The following is a 25,098-nucleotide window of genomic DNA, read 5'->3' on the forward strand; positions in this document are numbered from 1 at the left end:
TTTTGGAGAGGGAGGTGCATCGGATGTGTCTTGGCGTCCCCAAATTCGTGGCTACCTATGTGCTGTACCTTGAGGCCCGCATTCCTCCTCTGTTATCCCGATTTCACTTTTTAACTGTGCATACTTTCCTCAAAATCTTTAAATCCCATTTTCACCGTTCGCAAAGAATTTTTTGTTGCCAGCCGACCTCCTTTTTTGGTGTCCACTGGCCTCGTTTTCATACCCCACAGGTTGTGTTCGTGCAAAGGCTACTTGAGCATTTAAACGTGCAGATTTACAACATCCTTCCAGCACTAAGCAGTGGGTCCTCTGCCCACATTGTTTTCGACAACATTTTTCCTCAAAACGCGAAACTTTTACCACACCGTATTTTAAATGGACTATTAGAAGATCATTTAAAGTCCCTACCTACAAAAATTGCAATAGCAACCGACGCCTCTCAGTGCAACGAAAAGGCAGGGGTGGGAATTTTCTGTCCGAGTTTAGACTGGTCCTTTTCGCTGCGCCTTCCGGATTTCACCTCTATTTTCCAAGCTGAGTTTCTGGCAGTAGTTCTTGCTCTGCGTAAGCTTGATCCTTCTATTTCTGCAGTGGCAGTCATTACCGATTCTTTATCTTTGTGTTCGTCCCTCGCATCGCATGTTGACTGTCCCACTTTAGGCACTTTTTTATCGCTTCTTCCTTCGCATTTGAGCCTTGTTCACTTGATATGGGTACCCGGCCACAGCAGCGTGACTGTAAATGAGATCGCGGATAACCTCGCAAAGGCTTCCCTAGGCGGCCCCGTGTTGCCCATCATCCCGGCTACAGCGTATATTACAGCATCTAGGTTCCGGCGACGAGCGTTATTAAGCGCGCAAGACACAGCACTTTTAACATCGGCAGAATATCAGCATCTGAAATATTCCTGGAGCAGCAAAATTTGTCAATCTCGGCAGCTAGAAGTATCTCTGACGAGATTGCGCTGCCGCATCCCCCCTCTAAATTTCTATCTGCACAGATCTGGTTTGGCGTTATCTCCCCTCTGTGCTTTTTGCCGTGAGCCAGAATCTATCAATCATTTTTGGCTCCATTGTCGTCGTTTCACATCTTTGAGAAGAAGACTGCTGGAGTTGCCCTTACAGCAACCACGCTTGGCGCCACCACGCTTGGGTTCAGCCACAGGTCTGTTTGTGACGCTGTTCAAAATTTCTTGCTGGAATCTCATCGACTGCCTTGCTAAAACTTTCAGTATTTTCTTTTTTATGCTTCATTATATTTCGAATTAATCTCTCTCTTTTCTTTCTCTTTCTCTGTCTCCAATACAAACTCATATATATATATATATATATGATTATTATTTTTTCCCCTCTCACTGCCCTTCTTGTGGTAGACTCCCCCGGTGTTCCTCTCCCGTGTGCTTTTCTTTTGCCCTTACTATGTACAGGTGAATACCAACCTTTACCTTCCGATTCTTGGCCGATCCCCCAGTGTGGGTATGTGCCATCCTGTCAAAGGCTACAACAACAACAGTCTGTTCCTGAACCGTATGCGTTCAGCATCATGTGAATGAGGACAGTTTCGGCTATTATCAAGTTCTGCGAGAGACAGTATTTGAATCCTGGAAGCCATGTGCCACGTTTGCTGTGAGGGACGTCACAAACTTCCGGAACCGCAAAGCGCGCAGCAAGCCACTCTAAGAACGAGGAGGACGACGAAGAAGCGAGGAAATCAAGACGAGGTCGCCATGGAAAACAAGGCCCCCAACGAAGTCCTGAGCAGCCCCACGAGCGGCGGCACTGCGCCGTCGATGGTGTCTCCTCCTTTGGTGCCGTCGGTGACGCCCAGCGAGCGGAGCCGGCGTCGCTGGCTGCGGCTGATGCACACGCTGCGACCGCGCACCCGGGAGCCCACCAGCCAGGCGGGCAGTGTGCCGGCAGCCGTGGCCGCCATTCTGGACAGCTCCTCCGTAGAGGTACGCCTCCCACTGCATGCGTCGAAAGCAGATAGGGAAGCAATGTTCGGAAGTGGTCTCAGCCGTGTCTCGAGCTCATGCATGCGCGATTCTAGTGGCATTCGCGGCACGGCTGATGGAAGAAACTAAACGCTTGCATGCGCCGCGCCAGCAGAGCGGAGTATATGCGGCTCGACGGTGCAAGCCGAACGTCACTTCGCACGCATAACTTAAGGGTCGTATGCATCCGCGCAACCGCCAATTCGTGTCAGTAGCCAGGTTCGTCCGTTTGAAGCGTTCAGTCTTCAGTCTTGCAGAAATGTTACAGCTGAGCCCCAGTAGAAGAGAGAGAAAGGAATTTTAATGAGGAAAAGGTGGAGAGGTCGGCCGGTGGTGACACAGCCGGTCTCCTCTACGGCGCGGCGGCGACGGAGGCGCAAACCGCGGCCGCAACGGAACGTATCGAAAGAGGCGCCACACATCGGCAAACCAGTTTGGGTGAGCCATGGGTGAGCGCTCGCTGCTCCCTGCTCCTCGCTGCTTAGTGCAGTGATGCCAACCCTAGGGATTTATCCCTAGATCTAGGGGTTTTTTCTTTGCTTTAGGGATCTAGCGTCTTTTTTGTGAAATCTAGGGATTTTGAGAGGCCGTAGAATTGCTACTCTAAGCGGCTTAATGTATCTGATTATTTTGCGCTTGGAACAGGAAAAAACTATGAAAAATGCTAATTACTACTCCTTTACTTTTAATGTTCTGCCTAGCCGAGAGAGGGCGAAAGCAATTCTGCAACGCGAAATTATCGACTGCTGCACAGGGAGGAAAAACGAAACCATGTGCTTTCAAACTTTGTAAGGAATCACTTTCTGAGTTTGTAATTACCAATCCTATGTCTGTATCATTGCTGTAAAACTGTAAAAAGATTACTTATTGAATGCCAACAGCGCAAACGACGCAGACAAAGTAGAAGAAAACACAGGACAAGCGCTGACTCACAACTGAAATTTTATTCAAGGAAAGTAGTACATTTTATAGAAAAAGTGGCCAACTTATCAGCTAGTAAACACAACCCATGTTTCTTCATTCAATATGTACCACCAGCTCGCCCGTTTGGCTATAGTGTTGAAAAAGATTACATTTTTGGTTATGTCAGTTTCTCGTGATGTCAATCCTTAGTAGCTCCAAAACTATTTGACGGTCTTTGATTGCGACTATGATTAATAACGAACTGTGAGGTAAGATAAGCCATTTCACCGCTTCTGAATGTTCTCTATGAGGCGAGAAGGGGTCTTTCATGAATTCAAACATTTTCGTCTTTCTGTGTGCCTCTTAATACAATCTTTAAAACAACCCTTAATGGTGTCTGAATAAAATACTTTCATGTGTTGACGGGGCTTAGCGGAAAATGCCAGCTTTGCCAACTTGAGATCAACTGCATTTATTTTTCAAAGGGCTGCATAGGTTCTTTGCGTGTAATGATAAGCCGGCTGAAGGAGCAGCTGGCGCCATCTGTGGGCCCTCTATGTAAGGTAAAAGTACAAAGAGAAACAAAGAAACAAAAAAGTGCGTTTCCGCCGTCAACGCAAAGAGTCATGGGTAAATAGTCTGCTAACTACTTCCGGTTCCAAATTTGTTCAACTGATTGCATGTTTCGCCCTATTCACCGCGTAAGTTGACATCGTTTATGCGATAAATAACTCTTGGTACTAGTCACTGATTGCACTGAAGCATCGAAAGAGAAATTCAACTTCGCCTCATGAGCAGTCTGCAAGTTGATTCGCCTTCTAGCCTGCCGCAGTTGTGATTTTAGGGTTACGAAAGGAGCCTGGTACCTTTGGAGCCTGGTACTTTTCGCTCTAATATGGTACGTTGCGCAGCGCAGGGCTAATCACACATGCGATTGAAGTAAGTAACGTGGTGACCTTGACTTCATGCAACGTATTTCCAACGGGTCACTAAAAGCAGTAAGTACTCGATAAACTATTTCTGCTCCAGAACACGCGGGCAAGCCATTTCATTTTATTCACGCAGCTCCGTACAACACAGCGTGGCACATATAATCTAACGCCTCTACTCTCCTTTGCGGCGTGTTCCTGCGTGTTCTCACATGAAATGCCACCTTCACTGCATCAGGAATAACAAAAAGGCGACAAGGCGATTTATTACTGCACCATGCGATGTGCTGAGACGCGCGCCGCGCAGTGGCATATATGGGTCGTCTTCTAGCACACTGGTGGCTCTACACGCTGTCAGGAAAATACCAGCATCGTCTAATCAGCTGCACAGATTGCAGTTTACCAAAGTGCGGCAAAAAACGTCTGTGACTTTTGCGCTAAACATGTCGAAACGCACACGAAATCACCCTCAGCGCATATGCACAACAGACATGGACTACGGCGGCCGGCATATATCAACCATGAAAAAATACGCTTACCTCTCTTGATTGTCCATTTGTGCGCTCAGGTCATGCAGATACGTAGTACGGGCTTCTCTTTCGATGCTTCAGTGCAATCAGTGACTAGTACCACGAGTTATTTATCGCATAAACGATGTCAACTTACGCGGTGAATAGGGCGATGCATGCAATCAGTTGAGCAATTTGGAACCAGAACCAGGCAGCGCGCGCAGCAGCTCTTTCCGCACCTTTGCCTGGATCCACATTCGTTTCCGCTTCTTGGCCCCCTGATGACGTGGCGCACCCGTCGTCGCCCCATATGGACAGGGCGGAGACATGGCATCGCGCACAACGCTATCGTCGCAGCATACTCCAGCACTTGGCCAACCCTGAGCAACTATATCGCCGTCCACATAGCGCATTCCGGAGAGTGGAGGCAGTGCTCCTTCGCCGAGCCCAGTCCGGCCAGCTTCTATCACCAGCGAAGTTGCACCTCATAAACCCGCGCTCATACCCGACTCCTCAGTGCCCGACGTGCCCTGCCAGAGGGACGGCCGAACATCTCCTGTGGAGCTGCCCTACCTTTGACGCAGTACGGGAGAGAGCACTCAAGTCCCTGGGCGGGCTTCGACCTGGAACCCTGCAGGAATGGGTCGATCCGCCATTGCACATCGGGCCATCAGACGCACTCCGGCTCTCGCGAACTTTTCTTTCCTACTTCAAGGAAGATGAAGGGCCAGGCCATCACTTCGCGGAGCCGACCTCGGGACGACACTACCTCGAGGAAGAAGCGGACACCGGTCCCCCCCCCCGCACTCCGACCTTCACCCCCACCCTTAACCACTCCCCCACCCCAACCTCCATGAAGCATCTTAGTTCTGCCGCAAGGTATCGGCCTACTAAATGCAGAAATAAAGACGTTTAAAAAAAAACAGAAGTAGCTAGCAGACGATTTTCCCATGACTCTGCGTTGACGGCGGAAACGCACCTCACCTATTGTGGCTAACACGCTTTTATTTATCTCTGACAAAATGTATAACCAATGGACAAAACAGTGAACTGCGCTGAGACTTTGTTAAAGCTGAAATGGTCGCATTAACAATTAAACAATTATAGGCTAGGGATTTTTCTTCAATCTAGGGATTTTTTGGGGTTGAATCTAGGGAGAAAACGTTCACCTGAGTTGGCATCACTGGCTTAGTGCCCGCGCACCCGCGCTCCCGCGCATCGCCGCCGAAGCCGCGACGCTCGCCAGCGCCATCTCTTGGCCGCAGCAAGCAAGCGGTGGGTCACGTGAAGCGAGCTCGCGCTGTGACTGGCGCGCTTTCCGTGGGGCGGGACTCCGTCGCCGCCATGTAGAGCAGGACCCGGCGGCACCGGCCGCCCGATTTGGGGGGGGGGAAACGGTCCAAAAACTGGTCCCTCCGCCAGCTGCGGGCGCGACGGAGGCGACGGAGCAAGGGAAAAACCGGCTGTGAGAATGTGGCCAAGACGTCCCGCCATAGAAAGCGACAGCCGTACGGGAGACAGCGCCATTACTCAGAAGTATTTCATACATATTGTCACGGCTAGACAGTCGGGACGGCCAGGACACGTTTTTCTGTGCAGCGTCAGGCAGCAGCGGACTCCCGAGGGGGCCACAGAGAAGAGACGACGAAGAAGAAAACACTGCCCGCCACCATGGCTAAGGCTAGCCAGAATAGCGGGGAAGGCAGTTCGGCCGGGAGACGGCGCCACGAGAGTGCCCACGAATGTGGCATTGCTCCCCCCTCTGGAAAGCGCCGCCCTCGGCGCGGCAGGTCGTGTGGACCGACGGCGGCTCCCCAGGGCACGGGATTTTGGCACATGAACACTTGCTGTTCATGGGGTGCCCGTGCAGAGGGGCAGTAGTCCTGGTGCATGGAGCAGTTATCGTCGACGGGCGCGGAATCCACTGTCTCGGCCGTCTTGATCTCTTGTGCGAGGAGGGAGAAACAGCTATCAGTAGTCTGGACAGTTGCTACTTCCAGTGCAGCAGCACGCGGTCGTTGAGCGTTCCCGAAACCGAGGCGTGGGTACTCTGTCCGACGGAGTATTCAAGCGACAGCGTGTTGTGGTTGGACAGCAGGGCGAGTGTGGGATTCCATAAGGCGGTTCTGGCCGACCACCATCTCGACGGGCGCGCACGCTGAACACCTTAGTCTTCGGCGCCCGCAGGTAGAGACGAGTGAGCTGCTATCGGGCGTGGTACGGCTTCATTCGTGCGACATGCACAACTTCGGACGTTGGTCGTCGAGAGGAACGAACAGTTCCCTGAGGAAGAACTTCATAGTTTACCTCGCCGAGTTGGCGTATTACTTTATAGGGGCCAAAGTACTGTCGAAGCAGCTTTTCAGAGCGCCCTCGTTGGCGGATTGGGCTCCACACCCAAACGTTTTCTCCGGGCTGGTAAGTGACCCGCCAAGAACAGTGGCCGACTTCACAAGGGAGGCAACAGGTATCGAGCGCTCTCTGCAGGAACGAGGCGCGCACTACGGAGGTCAGGCTACCGTAGCAGCCGCTTCCCAGTACACGCCTACGTCGCTGCCCGCCGAGGAGCTCCGGGAGCTTGTAAGAAGCCTCGTTCGCGAGGAACTGGCGAAACTTCGTCTTGAAGTTCCACAGGCCAGTGTCGCTGCCGTAACGGACGTGGTCCGTGACGAAATCCGACGAGCTGTGCAGCCGCCTCCCGCTCCACACCCGGCGCCCTCCGTTATGACGTACAGCGAAGCACTACGAAGTCTTAAGCCAGCGATGCAAGCCTTTTCCCCCGTCGTTCCCGTGCCAGTACCATCACTGCCAGTTCCTGCCATGCCAGTACCACCCGTGCAGCAGGAGTTCAGGCCCCCCATGCGCAAAGCGCACGTGTGGCGTACGCCAAACAATCGGCCGCTCTGTTACCACTGCGGGAGCCCGGCCACATCCTCCGTCACTGCCCCTACCGCAGAATGGGTTTAAGGGGGTTTTCACCTAATGCACCTCGACCACGCTACGGTGAAAGACCCCGTGATATCGAGCTGTACCTGGCTGATAACGTGCAGTCCTCGACCCCGCAGCGACGCCAGTCCCGATCGCCATCCCCAAGGCGGTTCTCCTCGCCCGGCCGCCCGTCGTCCTCTGGCCAGTTCAGAGGCGCGTCCCCACATCGGGAAAACTGAAGACGGCGTCCTCCGGGGGTAGGGCCGCCGCTACTGGAACGTGTCAAGAGCCTCCACCAGAAGATTCGCCGCGACTCTCCGATCAACGACGACGTGACCCGACGACATCAACGACGCGCTGCGACCGACTGGTTTCCGCCGAAATTCCGGTATCCGCCGACAACCATGACGTTACCGCACTCGTGGATACCGGCGCCGATTTTTCTGTAATGAGCAGTCGGTTAGCCACAGCCCTGAGGAAGGTTCTAACTCCTTGGTCTGGGCCGCAGATCCGGACAGCTGGTGGCCATGTCGTAACTCCGATTGGTGTCTGCACTTCGCGAATCCAGATCCGCGGTGTTACTTTCCCTGGTTGCTTTGCTGTGTTACCCGAGTGCTCCAAGGACCTCATACTCGGTTTGGACTTCCTTCAGGAGTACGGTGCCGTCATCAATCTTCAGAAGAAAACACTGCCCGCCACCATGGCTAAGGCTAGCCAGAATAGCGGGGAAGGCAGTTCGGCCGGGAGACGGCGCCACGAGAGTGCCCACGAATGTGGCAATATTAATTCTAATGTATGCAGGAATGAGAAAACAGTGGAATTACCTGAACTAGTGAGCTGGCAAATTGATTTACGTTAGTTAACTTTGAATTATTAATTCCAATTAGATATTTATAGCCATGTTTGCTATTTGTTGTACGTGAGTAATAACCTTCAGTTTCTAGAATTTCAAAATATATCACTGGCGATATATCACTGCAAGCAAAGAGATCGCAGAATAGATTCCGCATTACAGCGACTACCCACCCCCCCTCCCTTCCTCTAGCGGCCACACTCCAGCCTTGCTTCGGTCGCACGTCCGCGAATGACTCATTCTCAATATTCACTACGCGTCTCATCTGCCTCAGTTTCTCATTGCCCTAGTGGGTGAACGCGGGATCGAGTTTTCGGACATGACGTAACTTCAATAACGCACAAGGCCAGCAACGTCCAAGGCCCGCTTTCAAACCGCGTATTTCGCCGCGAAACGGCGCCGCAGCGCATCACGCTGATGCTGGGCTCCAGCCTGATGTGGACCATGCTGGCGGTGATGGCGCGCCGCAGCAACAAACTGGAGCACACGGTGCGCCTGCTCTTCTACGTGTCCGTGGGCGCCTTCGTGGGCGTGCTCAGCTGCTCGCTGCGCATGATCCGACCCCGAACCACGTTCGGCGTCAACGTCTCCGTCGTCGCCCGGGGCCTCACCACCGCCGTCGCCTTCACCGCCAGGTACGGCACCGCGTCCTTCTGAGACGACGGCCTGTAAATGCATCATCATCGTAATGATCATCACCCTAATTACGTGTACTGCAGCTCAAAGGCCTCTACCATATCCCTTCAGTTAACCCTGTCCTGTGCCAGCTGCGGCCACCCTATTCCCGCTAACTTCAATCAATCAATAAGTCAATCAATAATTTATTCAGACATGAACTTGTATGCACAGTATACATGCCCACGAGATGAGACAAAAAGAAGCTGCTGTCAGTCTTCCTGACGAGGCCTCACACCGGATCACACTTCAAAGACAGAAGTGTGATCAGATTCATTAAAACTTAAACTCTTTAGTTCAATTGTCACTGTAGTTGAAAGTTAATCAAGGCACATGGCATTACAAAGAGAAAGGAAAAAGACCAGTAACATTACATTTCGCAGCACAAAAGAAAATATGATAGGAATAAGGCTACCACTGTAAACACTACATATCACAAGTATTTGATGGGTCAGTAGTATGCATAAAGAGCATCTTCATTTTCTTTTTGAAATGACAAGTGGTTTTGCAAGTTTCAGCTTAGTCAATTATAGAAGGATACACATTGCAAACTGCAGAAATTTCGTTATCAATGTGTTGGGTGCCGTAGTTTGTCCGGGTACGACTGGAAATGAAAGAAGTGACTCGTAGACTATAGCTTATGTTTCTGTTCACGTACTTGTTTCTCAAAGACTTGTTTTCTAATTTAATCCGTCTCTACCTGACTACCTGAAACCCTCTGCTCTGCCTAAGAATTCACTCCGTTGTTTCTTGCCTTCGCATTACACGCCCAACCCAATCACATTTTTTTTCTTCATTTCGACTAGGATGTCATTAACCCACGGGTGTTCCCTGATCCACTCTGCTCTCTGCCTATCTCTTAACGTCCTCAATTTAAGTTGAACCTTTCTCATTAGCCCTCACGTTTCTTCTCCATAGGTTAGTATCGATAATATGCAGCTGTTATATACTTTCCCTTTAAGGAATATTGGTAAACTTCTATTCATCACCTGAGAGTGCCTGCCAAATGCGCTGTACCTATACTTATTCTCCTAAGTATTTCACTCCTGCCCTAAGTATGCATGTATATAAATTCTTAGGCTTACCTTTCGGCTCTGTCTCTCTATGTCATCGATCATTATTTGCAATCTGTCCCCCGAGTTTGTTAGCACCGTCCAAACTGGCCCCCCGCATCACCAAAGAAGAATCTAAAAAGTGTTTTCGCTCGCCGGATTGTTTGCTGAACGAGCTGCCGGAGTCTTCTGCGAGATATCACTGACTTGTGGTAAACCGTACATTGGCCACACAGGACGCTGCGTGAAGGATCGCGCACGGGAGCATGAGCTACCCTTGTCGACAGAGGAGGGCTCTCATTTACCTAAACATTGTACGGCTTGCGAAACAAGTCGGCCATGGCTGAATGAGATTACGATTTTAGGTAAGAGCCGAAATAATGTCACGCAAGAACTTATGAAAGCGTACTTAATAAAGAAAGAAGGCCACCCTCGTATCAGCGAGACGAGCGTTTCTCGATAATGCGCAAAGGTGGAACCAGCGAAACATACGCTGGACAAAAACGAGGAGGCACACACACAAGACGTTATAAGTAACACATAACACGTAAGATGCCATAAGTAACTGCCTTTTTGCCTCCTAAGCGTTACGAGTCGTCTGACTGCGCTTGCTCGATTTATATTTTTTCCCCTCTCAGATATGTTGTGCAGGCGAACCATCGATAAATTCAGTAGCCAGTGGCACCCGTCCTGTGTCCTGCCTTGTGTGTGTGTGTGCTTTTCGCGCAACTTTTTGATGTCAGGAGAATGGCCACCGCCGGGAGCTACGCGACGGCTCGAAACCTGGCGTAGTATTGCATACGCAATAAAAGAAATCTGTTGAGGCGCTTGATTTTTTTTTACTGGCTGCGAGTGACGTTGCATGCTTGCCGGCTGCCAGCCTGTAGTCGGCAAATAGAGTTTGGTGCTTCTGCGCCCTTGAGAGAACGGAACTGTGGTCCGCAGGTTCATGTCCCTGCACCAGCTCCGCATCGTGGACTCGGCGGCGCTGACGAGCATGGCGCCCGTGCTCACCTGGCTGCCCGCGATCGCGCCGTCGGCCACGCGTCGGCCGGGATGGATGTTCTTTTCCCTGGTGAGAACAGGCCGAGGAGTAGACACAGCGCTGTGTCCCCTTTTTTCTAGCTTTGCTTCTACGCGAGACGTGGTCGTCGCGCTGTGCATTTCAGCGGATGAACTCCGGATAAAGCCTGTATTTCACATGGACGCTGAAGTGCCACATAGTGAATGCCTTCGGTCGCTACAGAGCTGAGTTACAAGTCTGCTCGACAGCAGGCCGACCAGCGGGAAATAGACATGTGATCCACAGGGAACCAAGCGGGAGTGGTCATGTGCAAATAGTTTTTATTTTCATTTATTTTCAGAGGTACTGCCAGCCTTCGCAGAAGGCCTTTGGCAGGAGTGAGCATACATGGTAAAGAAAGTACAAAAAAGCGCTACAAGACATGATAATAATAAGAGTGGTGTCATCCGCCTGCTTGAGCAGATTAACACCGAGAAGAAAAAAAAAAGAAAAAATAAGAAAGAAAAATGTGTTGTCGACGGAGGCGCTCCGGTTTCTTGAGACAAGTGCACAGGCGACGCCGGCCGTTCGAGTCCTGCAGCGGCCGCCATTCTCCGAGCACCGGCGACCACGCTCCCCTTCTTGGAAGAGCAGCGGGAGGCCCAAGAGGCGCGGAGCCACATCTGGACACCGCTCGCCGGTTGCCGTGGCCCCCTCGACATCCGGTCGGAGAGAGGGACACGGGCAGTGCCGTACGAACTCGCTTGCGGAAAAGGACATGCGTGCTGTGCTCCGTCTTTTCTGTGTTCTTATGTAACCTTCGCAGGCTAATAAAGCTGCCGATTTATTTGTTTTATCTGGACGTTTGTTGTGTCGACTACATCAACTACATCTTCAGAAGTGGGATTGAGACTGCCTTGCAAAACTGGCGCCTTCACCGAGAGCTTCGACCACGTAAGCCACGATGATGCTCCGATCGAAGCCAACGACGGAAGGTCCTGCGAGCAAGGTAGCACCACGACCGGGCTTTTCAACGGACAGCGACGCGCCCAACGATGTGGGGGCAAGGGAGGCGGCACTCAGCGAAAGCTATACTCTACGAAACGACGAGGCGCAGTCTAATTCAGGGCGGGGATCCATGAACGCCGACACGGTAGACGGCCACGGACTGGACAACCCCAACGGAAGAGCCCCCGGGGCCTTCGACTTCCAGGCGCTGATGCAGGCTGCGGTGCAGACGGCAGTACGTGAGGCCTTGCAGGGAGCAGCCCAGCTTCTGCAGGCGGCTCAAACGCCACACCACCCACCGACGGGAACATCAAGCGTCGTGGATGGACGACTGGCCACGGCAAGCGCACAACTGGTGCCAAGTTATGACCCGTCATCTAACGACCAGCCAACAGTCGAAATGTGGCTGAACAAGGTAGACAACCTGGCTGCAGCGTACGGTTGGAGCGACCAGCAAACGACGTGCTTCGCACTCACAAAGCTGCAAGGTGTTGCCAAGACGTGGTACGACGGCCTGACGAATGTCCAGCGCACTTGGGCAGAGTGGAAACGCGAGTTGAAGAAGGCATTTCCATCCGCATCCAGTTTTCAGCAAACCTTCCGGGACATGGAAGCACGCAAGAAACTGCGCCATGAAAGTATAGAGGCGTACTTCTACGACAAGCTGGCGAAAGCAAGGCGCTGCAATGTCGGCGACACGGCCTGTATGGAATACCTGATCACTGGACTCGACAATGAAGATCTTGTGCGGTCCCTCAGCGTCAGAGACTACGCCAGCCCCGACGAGTTGCTCAGGTGCATGAAGCGGCTCTACGAGCGTACAGAAATCATAAAGGAAACTAGAGCCAAGACGCTGTATCAACCTCCAGCTATTCGGCACCCTCAACGCGTCTTAGGAGGAAACAATTCGTCACAAGCGGCGCATCAGCTTCAACACTGCGCTGGAGACAACGGATCGACGAGGGCTCCCCGACGAAAATTCAACGACAAAGGCGAGCCACTTTGTTTTAATTGTTCTTCATATGGACATTTCTCGGCAGCATGTCCAAAACCTCAGCGTAGACCGCGCTGCACGAATTGTGGAAAATCAGGCCATGAGAGCAAAGACTGCTATTCGAGGAAAGGCTCGACAGCCAGCGACACAGCTAAAACAGCCGTCCTAGCCCAAGAAAGCAGCAGTACAAGTGGCAGCATGGTGCTAAATCAGAAGTACTTCATGGATGCCAGCGTGAATGGGAAGGCGATCAAAGCGTACATCGACATGGGCAGCCAATGCTTAACGATACGAAAAAAGAGAAGCAGAAAAGTTAGACCTCTCTTATGAAGCACTCAGCCGTCCATTCACTATCAGAGGGTTCGGAATGGGAAAAACAACACCCCTGGGAAGCTTCGAAGCGAGGCTGACGGTAGACCAGGCTACGGCCGACGTCAAGGTACACGTTGTCCGCGACGAAGTGCAGGCTGTCCCATTGCTTGTCGGTCAACCCTTTACTGAGCAGCCTCACATTACGGTGGTGCGCCGTGAGAACACCGTGCGCATTTTCGAGGAGCGTAACGGGTCGGAGGACGAAGACGGAACTCTCACCAATCTTGCTATACCGGCCCTACCTCCGCGACGTGTGAACTTGTGGGCGAAGGAGGCCGTTGTCATACCTCCTAATTACGTCGGGTTCATTGAGCTTGGGAGTGACAACGTTACGCACAGCGACATCTTCGTTCGCGGCAGGCTGCACGAGACGAGCGGCGAGTATGTGCCAAGCTGCGTATTAAGAGAAGATGAACTGGGCGAGATATGCCTGCCCGTGGCAAACGTATCCGAATCTCCTCTGATTGTCGCTCAAAACCAGAAGATCGCGAGAGGAACGTTGTGCATGGAAGAAGAAAATACCGAACCCTCCCTGATCGCAAACAGCAACGAAAGAAAACTGGTAAAGGCGATCTCGGGTGAAGATTTGACGGTTGGCACAACGATTTCTGCCACACAGAAAGAGGCACTCGTCGCAGTGATTAACCAGTACCGCGACTGCTTTGCGACGTGCCTTTCAGAAATCGGGTGCACGGCCGCGGCGCAAATGAAGATTGAGGTGACCACCGACGCTCCTGTAACGTACCGCCCATACCGCCTAGCCTACTCCGAAAGGCAGGCTGTGAGAACAATGATTGACGAACTCAAGGAGGCTGGAGTAGTAACGGACTCTAACTCTGCTTACGCGAGCCCTATCCTACTTGTTTCAAAGAAGAATGGCGAGAAGCGGCTTTGCGTAGACTTTCGAGCCCTCAACAAAATAACGAAAAAGGACAGGTATCCGCTTCCGTTGATTGATGACCAACTTGACAGGCTACATGATAAACGACTGTTCACTAGCCTAGACCTTGCGTGCGGCTATTATCAGGTGCCAATTGATAAAGAGAGCCGAGAGAAGACAGCGTTCGTCACTCCGGATGGACACTACGAATTCACCCGCATGCCATTCGGACTTGTCAACGCACCGAGTGTGTTCCAGCGTATGATAAACACCGTCCTCGGCTCCCTTAGGCACACGAAGGTCATGGCCTACATGGATGACCTGCTGATTCCATCGGCTTCGTTTGAGGAAGGATTAGACAGCTTGGGCGAGGTACTCGAGCTCCTTCGTTCGGCTGGTCTTACGCTGCGCTTGAAAAAGTGTTCCTTCTTCCAAGAGAAAATTAGCTACTTGGGTTATGAAATTTTCGCATCGACCATCAACCCCGACAGCCTCAAGTTGAGAGGAATTGCAAATTTTCCTACACCAGCAAGCGTCCACGACCTCCGACGCTTCCTGGGCCTCTGCAGCTATTTCCGACGTTTTGTGGCTGGATTTGCCATGATAGCCAAGCCACTTACGATCCTGCTGTGCAAGGGAGAAGAATGGCGCTGGGACGACGATCAAGAGACTGCATTCAGGCAGCTACAAAGACAGCTCATGAGCAAGCCAACGCTGGCACTTTACGCACACGGAGCGAGAACGGAAGTGCACACCGACGCTTGCAAGGTCGGCCTCGGAGGAGTGTTGTTGCAAGAGCAACCAGACGGCCTCATGCACCCCGTTATGTATGTTAGCCGTAGCACCACGCGAGACGAGGAACGCTACCATTCATACGAACTGGAAGCTTTAGCCGTTGTGTGGACAATTGAGAAGCTTAGACCATACCTGTACGGAACCGAGTTTCTTGTTGTTACGGACTGCAACTCATTGAGAACTGCTTTGTCAAAGCGAGACCTGGTGCCACGTGTCGGCAGGTGGTATCTAAAGTTGCAAGAGTATACGTTTGATGTAGAGCATCGACCAGGAGCTAGAATGAGCCACGTCGACGCCCTCAGCAGGGCTCCTGCGTCGGAAGCTGAAGAAGTTGACGTTGCAAGTGGCATTAATGTCTTTGTAACAGAGCTGTCCAACGAAGACTGGCTAACGCTAGCACAGAAGACGGACTCAACATTACAGTCGATCATGGATTCCCTAAAGGGATCATCAGAGACAAAAGAAGCAGAGCGCATCAGAAAAGAATATGTCCTCGTTGAAGGCAGGCTTTTCAGGAGAACGTGTGGCAACAACGGCGACGAGCGTCTGCTATGGGTAGTGCCACGAGCGGCACGTTGGCAGGTCGTGAGACGATGCCACGACGATGTGGGTCACTTTGCAGTTGACAAAACCATGGCCTTGCTCGAAAGCAAATACTGGTTTCCAAGAATGCGCCGGTACGTGAAGCGACATATCTCGTGCTGCTTAGAGTGTTTGTATCGAAAGGTTCCGTCCGGAAAAAAACCTGGAAAGCTGCACAGCATCGAAAAAGTGGCCGTGCCATTCGACACCATTCATATGGATCACTTGGGCCCATTTATCCGCAGCAAGAGTGGCAATACACACGTGATTGTGGCAGTGGACGGCTTCACTAAGTTTGTGCTGATTCGGGTCGTGCGAAGCACCGCGTCGGGCTACGCCAAAAGCTTTCTCAGGGACATCGTCTCCATATTCGGGGCCCCACGAAGGTTGGTTACCGATCAGGGAACTGCCTACACCAGCCGACAATTCGAGCACTACTGTAAGACTCTCAGCATAATCCACGTTAAAAACGCAACTTGCACGCCTCGTACCAACGGACAAGTCGAGAGGTACAACAGAATGATAACCCCTGCGATTGCCAGCTTATCCGAACGAAGCGACGGGAAGGACTGGGACGAAACGCTCACGCAGGTGCAATGGGGAATCAACAACACGGTAAACCGAGCTACGAGGACGACTCCATTCACTCTGCTTTTCAACTTTCGCCCCCGGAACGTGACAGGGGACTCAGTTGACGACGAAATCGCACTGGAGCTGGACGCCAGTATGCTGAAACTAAGAGAGAAGGCCATCGACAACATACGCCGGGACCAAGAAAAGCAGAGAAGTAACTACAACAAACGAAGAAAGACCGCGCCGAGCTACCAACCGAGGGCGGCTGGAAAGGAAAAGGATGGCCGACTGTTGTCGACGGAGGCGCTCCGGTTTCTTGAGACAAGTGCACAGGCGACGCCGGCCGTTCGAGTCCTGCAGCGGCCGCCATTCTCCGAGCACCGGCGACCACGCTCCCCTTCTTGGAAGAGCAGCGGGAGGCCCAAGAGGCGCGGAGCCACATCTGGACACCGCTCGCCGGTTGCCGTGGCCCCCTCGACATCCGGTCGGAGAGAGGGACACGGGCAGTGCCGTACGAACTCGCTTGCGGAAAAGGACATGCGTGCTGTGCTCCGTCTTTTCTGTGTTCTTATCACCGTGGTTCTTATCACGGTGTAAGAATGTATTCTTACACCGTGGTTCTTATCACGGTGTAAAACGTGGTTCTTATGTAACCTTCGCAGGCTAATAAACCTGCCGATTTATTTGTTTTATCTGGACGTTTGTTGTGTCGACTACATCAACTACAAATGGATCAGGAAGTTGAAGCAACCGACTGCTTTTTTTCTTACGGGGATAGCTCTCTGGGGCTGTTCGTAGAGGGGAGACCATAATACCTCCATTCGAGCTATAGTTGGTTCAGAATCTTAGAAAAAGAGCGCGAAAAGACGACGGATGCAGAGAAACCAGAAACGACCACCACTGACTCACACGCAAGGCATCACAAGTGCTGCTGCATGCGAGTAGCGCTCGTGCATACCCAGCAGTTCTGAACAAAAGCATTTTTCAATGGGAAAGAGTTTATGAACGCAGTCTTTTCATACTAAAATGTTTCATACAAACGCCCGCGGAGGAGAAAACATCTGCTCACCGGGAGCGGGGAGAGGGGGGGTCAAGCGTGTCGGGCGTATCGAAGGGCGCTCGTAAACTGGGCCCCATACTGTAACAATCAATATATCCGCAGATGTCCCGTGAGCAGGCTTGCATTTTCTGCTATTAGCGTTTGCTATTAACACGTTGCCGATTGGTTTTCAGTGGCAGCGTCAACTGCTCGACGCGAGCGATGGAAAAAATTTAAAGGCTGTGCAACGCATCGGAAGAATGGACCATTGGCTTCAATATTTCCATAACAGTAGCTTAAAATATTGCGATATTCAAAATTTTTGTCCAACACATGGGTGTCTGTTTCACCGGTATCCGTCGTCTTTTTTCGTTGTTTTTTCCAACGGTAGACAGTGTTGTCGCCGCCCTTTAAAATGCACGAAACCACGACAGCGCAGCCATGGCCAGTGTTTTGGATTGTCTGAAAGGGGATCTAGAAAAGGTTCTTTTAACATCTGCGGATCCAGTGCAACTTTGATCAAAAGTTCGCCGGCCAAACAGTTTGCTATTCTGCTGTGTAGCCAAGGGTGGGACAGAAGGGGTTCGTTAAAGGGGCACTGAGACAGCTGAATCCAATTTTCGTTCTCAGTAAAAATCTATCCTGTGCCCCTTTCTGGCCATGTTGTTTGGCCGGTAGCAAACGACGTAGTCATCATTGAAGAAATTACATTAAAAATTTTCCATCTACTCGATTCCAACTCGCAACGTCTACTCTGAATTGAACTCCATAATCGACGTTTTGAAGTGAACAGTGGTTTAAAGTATAGCCTATGCACTCTGCACACAAAGACTCCTATATGGGAGTCAAAAAGGAGTAATTTGTCCTCTATCGCACTCTCGTTTGTGAAAGGGAGTGCCTTAGAGCACAGCTTGTTTCCTTTTTACTCCTTTCCGTTCAGAGTGCGGGGCTCGTCACTTGAGAAAAGCCTTTTCTAAATTCCACAGTTGAAAGGGACACAGCGGCCCCAGTATGGGAGAGCACTGCGTACGCCACACGGGGATCCTGAGTTTGGATCCCACTGACGGGGTGTGGCTGTCTTTCTTTTACATTCTGTGAAATTATCATTCTACTAAAATTATTCGGCAACTAATTCTTCACTCTAATCAGCAGCAGCGCATAAAGAAAAGAAACTCTCCTATTTTTTTTATTTGTTCCAATGGCACCCCCCAAGGTCCAGGTCAAGAAAAGAAAGAGTGAGTTCATTTCGGCTTCCAGAATTTTTTTATCATTTTCTTCATTACGGCCCTTCTTTCTCTTCCTTCTTTCACTTCCACTTCCTCACTTCCTCTACAAACGGATGACGGGTGTCCACCGACATATGTCAGACAGTTAGTGCGTAATTTCTTTACCTCAAATACAATTTTCATTTTCTTCATTACGGCCCCCCTTTCTCTTTCTTCTTTCACTCCCACTTCCTCCTTTCCTATACGGTGCCATTCAGGTCTCCACCGAGGTGACAGAGAATTACTGCTCCATTTTCTTGCCTCAAAAAGCGTTGCGTTCAAAGGGCAAGGCATCGCGCCGAACGCGTGGTGGAGTTCCGTGGACTCCCTGGCAGCGCAACAACACGCTGTCGCGTTCCACTCCTAAAGGATAAGCTTGAGCGTCCTTAATAAGAAGTTAATTAGTATTCCGCCATTAATCAGTAATTAGCTATTAATTAGTCATTTGTCATTACTTCATCAACGATGTGTGACGTCATCCAGTGGTGGCGCCACCAGTGCCACAAAGGCAGGCAAAGTGGTGCGGGAAACGCTTTCGCCTCTACGCACTTTAGACAGTCAGAAGTGATCCCTGAGATGCCGCCGCCGTTGCTTCCACAATTCTACTCGGGATGGCCATCGGTCAAACCGCTCACAACGCGGACGACGCCGGATTTTCTGCATAACGGGAGTCTTAACGATATATCGCGTAAAAAGGCAATGAACTCTGCGAGGGCCCGTAGGCGTGTTACTGCACTCAGCATTCGTTTTCAAAGAAAGGGCCAACGTTCTCGACGCCTGGACCACCGCTCGGAGTCCATCCCTCTAGAACAACCCGCAGCAGCGCACCCACCCCTGCGTGTGGCCGCGCAGGCGTGCGTCATCACGGCCGTGGGGCTGCTGCTGTACCAGCAGGAGGTGGACCAGCAGCAGCTGCGCGCCGAGCGCCTGGTGGGCTTCCTGTGGGCCTTCCTGTCGGCCTGCCTGGTGGCCGGCCAGCAGCTCTTCACGGCCGCCACCACGGACGTGCCCCAGGGGGTGCTGCTGCTCCACTCGTCCTTCATCGCGGTCGTCTCCTCCGCGCTGCTGGCCGCCAGGGTGCTGGACAGCCCGAGACTGCTCCTCACCCAGGTCAGCCACTGGGTCCGTACAGTTTCCTACTGTTACCCACAGGGAAGGCTGGCGGCGCTGCACTTCAGCCACCATGGACGCTCAAAGCATCACGGGGCGGTGAGCTACTTGGTGCGGGACAGTCGTATTTTTTCGGGAACACGGAGTGGCACTACTAAGATATTTCATTCCGAAAACGTTGTTCGTGTGGTTGTGTGACACTATTTATTAACAGCCCTTATGCTAGGCGTTCAATAGGTCCTTGGCCAAGATGACGAGGGCGCGTTGCCGGTTCAGGTCCCGGGAGGCAAGCCAGATGGGTCACGGTGGGGGTGGCGGGGGACTGGAAGGCTAAGTGGCACTGTGTAAGGCAGTGTTCTATGTCTGCATATGTGTGTGGACAGTTTGGGCACTGAGGTGTGGAAGTGTGCCGGCACAGATAGTTTGGCTGTTCGTGTGTGCGCAGAATACTTTCGCGCGAACGCAGTGTCCAAAAGCCATGGTAGTGAAAGCGCAACAGCACACGACGCCAATAAAAGGTTTCACTTTTCCGAAATGCCTTTAAAAAACTTCTTAAAGTGTCTAACAAAAATATATTTTTTGAAAACATACTTACTTTTTTTTAAATCCGCCTGTTAATTACGAAATATTAGTTTTTGTAGTGTTCATTACTTGGCCAATAGGAAACCTAGCCATCTCTTATTTTGGGCAAACTTTGCACTTATATGGTTTTGTGCTCGTTTGCTGCAATTTACAGACAGGATATTGAATGTTAGGACATTCGTATTTATCGAACAGCTTTATTTTTGCATTATTTTTTGGGCAAAAGTTGTAGTTCTGCAGTCGGTAGCTCACCGCCCCATGATGCTTTGAGCGCCCATGGTGGCTGAAGTGGTCTTGAGGGACCTCCATGCAAACTCCTATAGACGGGTTGCCAGCTTTCCCTCTAGGTAATAGTAAGAAACTCTATGACTCTATTCGGCGTTGGTGCGCGGGCGCCGCCATATTTGGGTGTTAGAACGGAAGGTCTCACACCATGTCACATGGCGTGACGCCCAGACGCCATGTGCTGATGGCAGAGACAGATTTGTTTTAGACTAGCCGCGCCTGCACGAGATTGATGTCACGCTCGAAAGAGGCCACGATCTTTATTTGTATCATGCTGTCCATGATGTCTGTGAGGGATGTCACTGTTAGATGGCGCACAGAAATACGTGCGTCGCAGACCTCTTTTAAGCCAGCAGTAAAGAGAGGTGGCTGAAGAATGATTTTTCACGTAGCTAACGTAAATAGCGTCCTCTGGTACGCGGCAGCTACATATATTAGCAAAGGCGCCACCTGCAAAGCTGAAACGAGTGATCAAACGTGTAAATTTTGCTGATTCCAGTGTCACGGAGTATTGGCCGCTGCGTCCGAGACGAGCCTGCTCTGTATGTCTGCGGCAGCTGATAATAACAGGCGTCTTCGTTCGGCCCCTTACACGCCGCTCGCCGCGTAGCGTGCGCGCTCTTCAGGAGGCACAATGGTCAATAATGGGCGTGTCAACGGCGTGGTTCAAATTGTGAAAATTTTCGGTTTCTTTTTCACTGCTTCGGCAGTATTAGTGCCATTTGGCGAAAATGCCGGCGTGTTTCTCTGCGTGACCGCCGAGAGAAGCCTCCGGCACCAAGCCGAGCGTGAGAGCCACCCCCCAGACGAGAGGCGGAAGGGAAAATTGCAATGGCTGAGGCAGAGATGGGCGCAGCGACGCTCCCAGGCGAGCCGCGGGTGCAGACAGAGGGAAAGCGAAGCCAGAAGCGAGTGCACGCCATCGGCTGATCCAACGCGGCGCACCAAGTGAAGCGAAATGAGTACAATGCAACAAATGTAAAAGCATTAAAAATTAATACCGAGCCCTGAATTCCAGCCAGAATAAAGCGAAATTACCGCAACTTTCAGGGAGTGGGATGCAGCAGAAGGGAAAAGCATCAAATGTAGAAATTACGGGTGCGCTTATAATTAGGCAACAGCAATGCGTTAGCATAAGATGTCCAAGTCTGAAGAGCTAACGTTGCCGGCATAGCGCATTAATTCCAAACAGCTAAAGCTGTTTGGAATCGGCTTTTTGTCCTTCCACCTTCTACGGTAGCCACCTGCCGGGTTGTTCTTGCAACCACCCTCAGGATGCGCATTCCTCCGTCCGCATTAGAACCCTCCGTCCATGGTATACTCTAGGGTTCTTCCCGTAGCAGCTACCTTCCGGCCTCTCCTTCCTTTTCCCTACAAGTGGAGAGGGGAATTTTCCTCTCTCCACTTCGCCACCTGCCAACCGTAGCAGGTGATTTTTGCCGTCATATAATTTTAATTTTCGCCTAGCCATTTTCGTTTTTAGTTTCTTTCCGTCGCAGCCACCATCCGGCCACTCCCTAGATTCCCCTACAAGTGAAGAGGGGAATTCGTCATCATCAGCCTTACTATTACCACTGCAGGGCAAAGGCCTCTCCCATGTCTCTCCAATTAAACCTGTTCTCTGCCAAATGCGACCACCCTATCCCCGCTAACTCCTCAATCTCCTCCGCCCACCTAACTTTCTGCCGCCCCCTGCTACGTTTGCCTTCTCTTGGAATCCACTCTGTTACCCTTAAGGACCAGCGGTAATTATCTTGCCTTTGCCACCTGCAAACCGTGGCAGGCAGTGAACACAACACTACGCTGGACACTTTTTCTTCACGGCGTGACTTTTAATGCTAACGCACTGAGAGCACTAAATAGGAAATCGTTTGCGGAAAACTGTCATCCTAGTAGCGCATGCTTCGCGTCAGACCAGCTTAGCGTCTGTACTTTTTTTTTCCCTCTAAATGCTTAGTGCTCTCAATCTAATGGTGGCTAAACAGTCTTGCGATCTGTAATTTAGGTTTCTATCTCAATGTTGCCGTGAAAATATCGGCAGATATAAACGACTTGACTTGTACAAGTATCATTTCTAACATGCTAGTGCCGCTCTATTTAACGTTTAATAATTCTAAATCCAAACCCATGAAGTTTGTTTCCAATGAGCATTATCAGCATTGTGCATTTATTGTAATTGATTAAATAGCCGTCAAAATTTTAAAAGAAATCAGCAGAACCTACTGTAGACCGATATCTGGCGTAAATTACGATCTCATCCAGAAGCAGATTAATGTCTAAAAAATGATTTAAACAGATATGCTTAAACCATGCAGATTTGTCACTTACGTCTCTGTTGAAGTCCAAAGGGGCAGGCTTCCTCTGACTTTACGCTAACCTGTGTGCCCTGCGGCATTATAGTACCATCAATCCCAAGCAATGCCGATATCAACCATAAATAATTACGTGCTTGAGGCGTATACCTCAAGAAGTGGCATAGGACTGCAAGAATATTTTTTTTTGTGCTGGCGCTTGGGTGTAAGGTGTTTTCTCCAGGATGTGCAGTGTAGTATGCTGTAGCCGAGATTCCTATAGCGGGCGTTCTTCTTTCGGCCGCAACTAATGTCCATACGGACCTCGTCCATCATGGGGCCTGAAGGCTGCAACCAGGCGCTCTCGGGTTTGGTTTTGCAGTCGTGTAGTACGACGGCGCCCCTGCAAGCTTTGTGTCTCTGCCAGGTTGAGGAGAACCCACGTCCTCACCTTCTAAGGCCTCTTGCGTACCGTGAGCTCAGCACTGTAGGGCTGATCGAAAGTAAACCCATGTGGCCCGAAGGCTTTTCACCAAGGCCTCTTGGGTAATGTCATTCGGGCGTGTCCGGGAGTGAGCACACTCGTGTTAACGAACTGCACTGCTCAGCTCTCGCTGTTACTTCTCTTACCAGGAATTTGAGACAGCGCCCAGCCATGTGGCGCCAAACCGAGCGGCTTATCACGTTCTGTTCTGCAGCGGCTCGGTCCCTGATGACGTCAACGCGCTATTTTCGAATATTCAAAGCAGCGCACCATTTGATGGTAAGCGAGGAAATTGTAAGCGTGGCCCAAATTCGTGGTAATGCCCATCCCGGAGTGGGGTTCTTTTTAGTGAGAACGCACTATACTTAAAGGAGTCAAACTCAGTCAAGAATCTCTCCACCTTTTCCTCATTGAAAATTCCTTTCCTTCCTTGTGTGAAGCCTCGGAGTAATTCGGGTATACTCGGATTACTTCGGAGGAGCGTCGCGCAAGCTGCAGCCAATGGGAGGACGCTCGGGTAAGTTCGGAGGAGAGTAGCGCCAGCTGTAGCCAATGGGAGGAGGGCCTCACGCCAGCTGCCGCCGAGTGGAGAGAAGGTGTGAAGATGGAGGGCGAGAAACGCGGTTGCGTGCACGTGCAGATACCAGAAAGAAATGGCGAAGAATGAACAGATGATTTCGCACGTCTGCTCGGTTTAAGTAGGCTAAAACCCAACCATTTTTTCCTCCTCGTCTTTATGCGACGGCGCCTGTGTCTTCGCTGCGGCGGTGCCTTCCTTCATTGCCGCCCGTGCAGGTGGACATGGGCGAGATGAGCGTGGCGAGCCAGATGGCGTTCGCCTACGTCTTCTTCGTCTCCAAGGCGCGCGAGACGGACCAGGGGCTGGCCAACATGTACAAGTACGCCATGGACGTGCTGATGGCGTGCGCACTCAGCTGGACCTTCCTGGCCTCCGAACCGGTGCCCGTGAGCAGCTACGCCGCGGCCGCGCTCGTCCTCTGCGCCGTCGTCTCGGCCGAGGTGCAGCGTCTTTCGGCCACGCCCCGGCCCGGGCCCGGCGCCAGGAGCCGCATGCGCTTCTTCATGTGACGCGCCTTCTCTTTCTCTCTCTCTCTCCCCGCCGCCTGCTCCTTTCCTTCCCTTTTTCTCCCTCCGTTGCTGTGTCCTCAATTCAATGTTTACGCTATTTATTAAACCCTAGATAACCATGTTTCTTCTCCCAACGCTCTCTCAAAGGACCCTTAAAGGAATACAGACACCTAGTTTTAGTTGCGTGTTGTATTCTTTCAAAGGATATGTTACAGAGGATACATGTCTCACCACGTAATATTTGCCTACGACCGCTAAATAATTTATTAATGAATTTCGTCTCTCATGCCGTTTAGGTCACGTGAACATTAAAAAAAACTGCAATATAAACAGTGATACACAGTTTAAATACACAACACTTAAACCAGCTTGCTTGAAGACCTGAAATGGCAGCAAACGGGGTATCGGCTGTATATTACCATTTTTTCCTGCCTCATGGTGCCCTTAGTCCAACTGCACGTTAGTCATCGTTCGGTTGACTGAAACAGCATCAAGAAGAATTTCAGTCATTAATAATTTAACGGTCGCAGGAGAATATCACCCGGTGGTTCATGCATAATGATGTCCAACGCATCATTTGAAATAGGCAAATACGTGAGCAAAACTTTTGTCTATAGTCCTTTAAGAGATCCTGCTAAAAAATTGGACGGAACACTCAAGCTCCGCCTCAAAGGTATTGCGTGAGAGCGTAATGGTTATTTAATGCCAACATATGTGGAATTGGTCATTATCGACGTCACACCCTGAGAGCAACATATACCGCTCCTGTGGGAATGCTGGAGCTGTTGTCCTGTCCTGCCCTGCACTGCCCTGCGATGGCAGGTGCTGCCCCCGGTGGGGCTTGTCCGACCCAGGTTGATCTTCCCGAGCGGCCAATCATCAACTGACACATGCGGCCAGTTTG

General features: G+C 51.2%; 1 protein-coding gene across 1 annotated transcript; it reads left to right on the forward strand.

Moving 5' to 3' along the window:
• Positions 1–1,726: 1,726 nt before the first annotated feature.
• Positions 1,727–24,352, forward strand: LOC149361686 (uncharacterized). The gene is made up of 5 exons (XM_089569567.1): positions 1,727–1,954; positions 8,521–8,750; positions 10,788–10,917; positions 19,206–19,463; positions 23,901–24,352. Exons 1-5 carry the CDS (start codon positions 1,727–1,729, stop codon positions 24,192–24,194), a joined length of 1,140 nt encoding a protein of 379 aa, XP_089425693.1. The 3' UTR covers positions 24,195–24,352.
• Positions 24,353–25,098: the final 746 nt, after the last annotated feature.

The sequence above is a fragment of the Amblyomma mixtum genome, chromosome 2, assembly GCF_055824585.1.
Source record: "Amblyomma mixtum isolate Tamu chromosome 2, ASM5582458v1, whole genome shotgun sequence".
Taxonomy (NCBI): Eukaryota; Metazoa; Arthropoda; class Arachnida; order Ixodida; family Ixodidae; genus Amblyomma; species Amblyomma mixtum.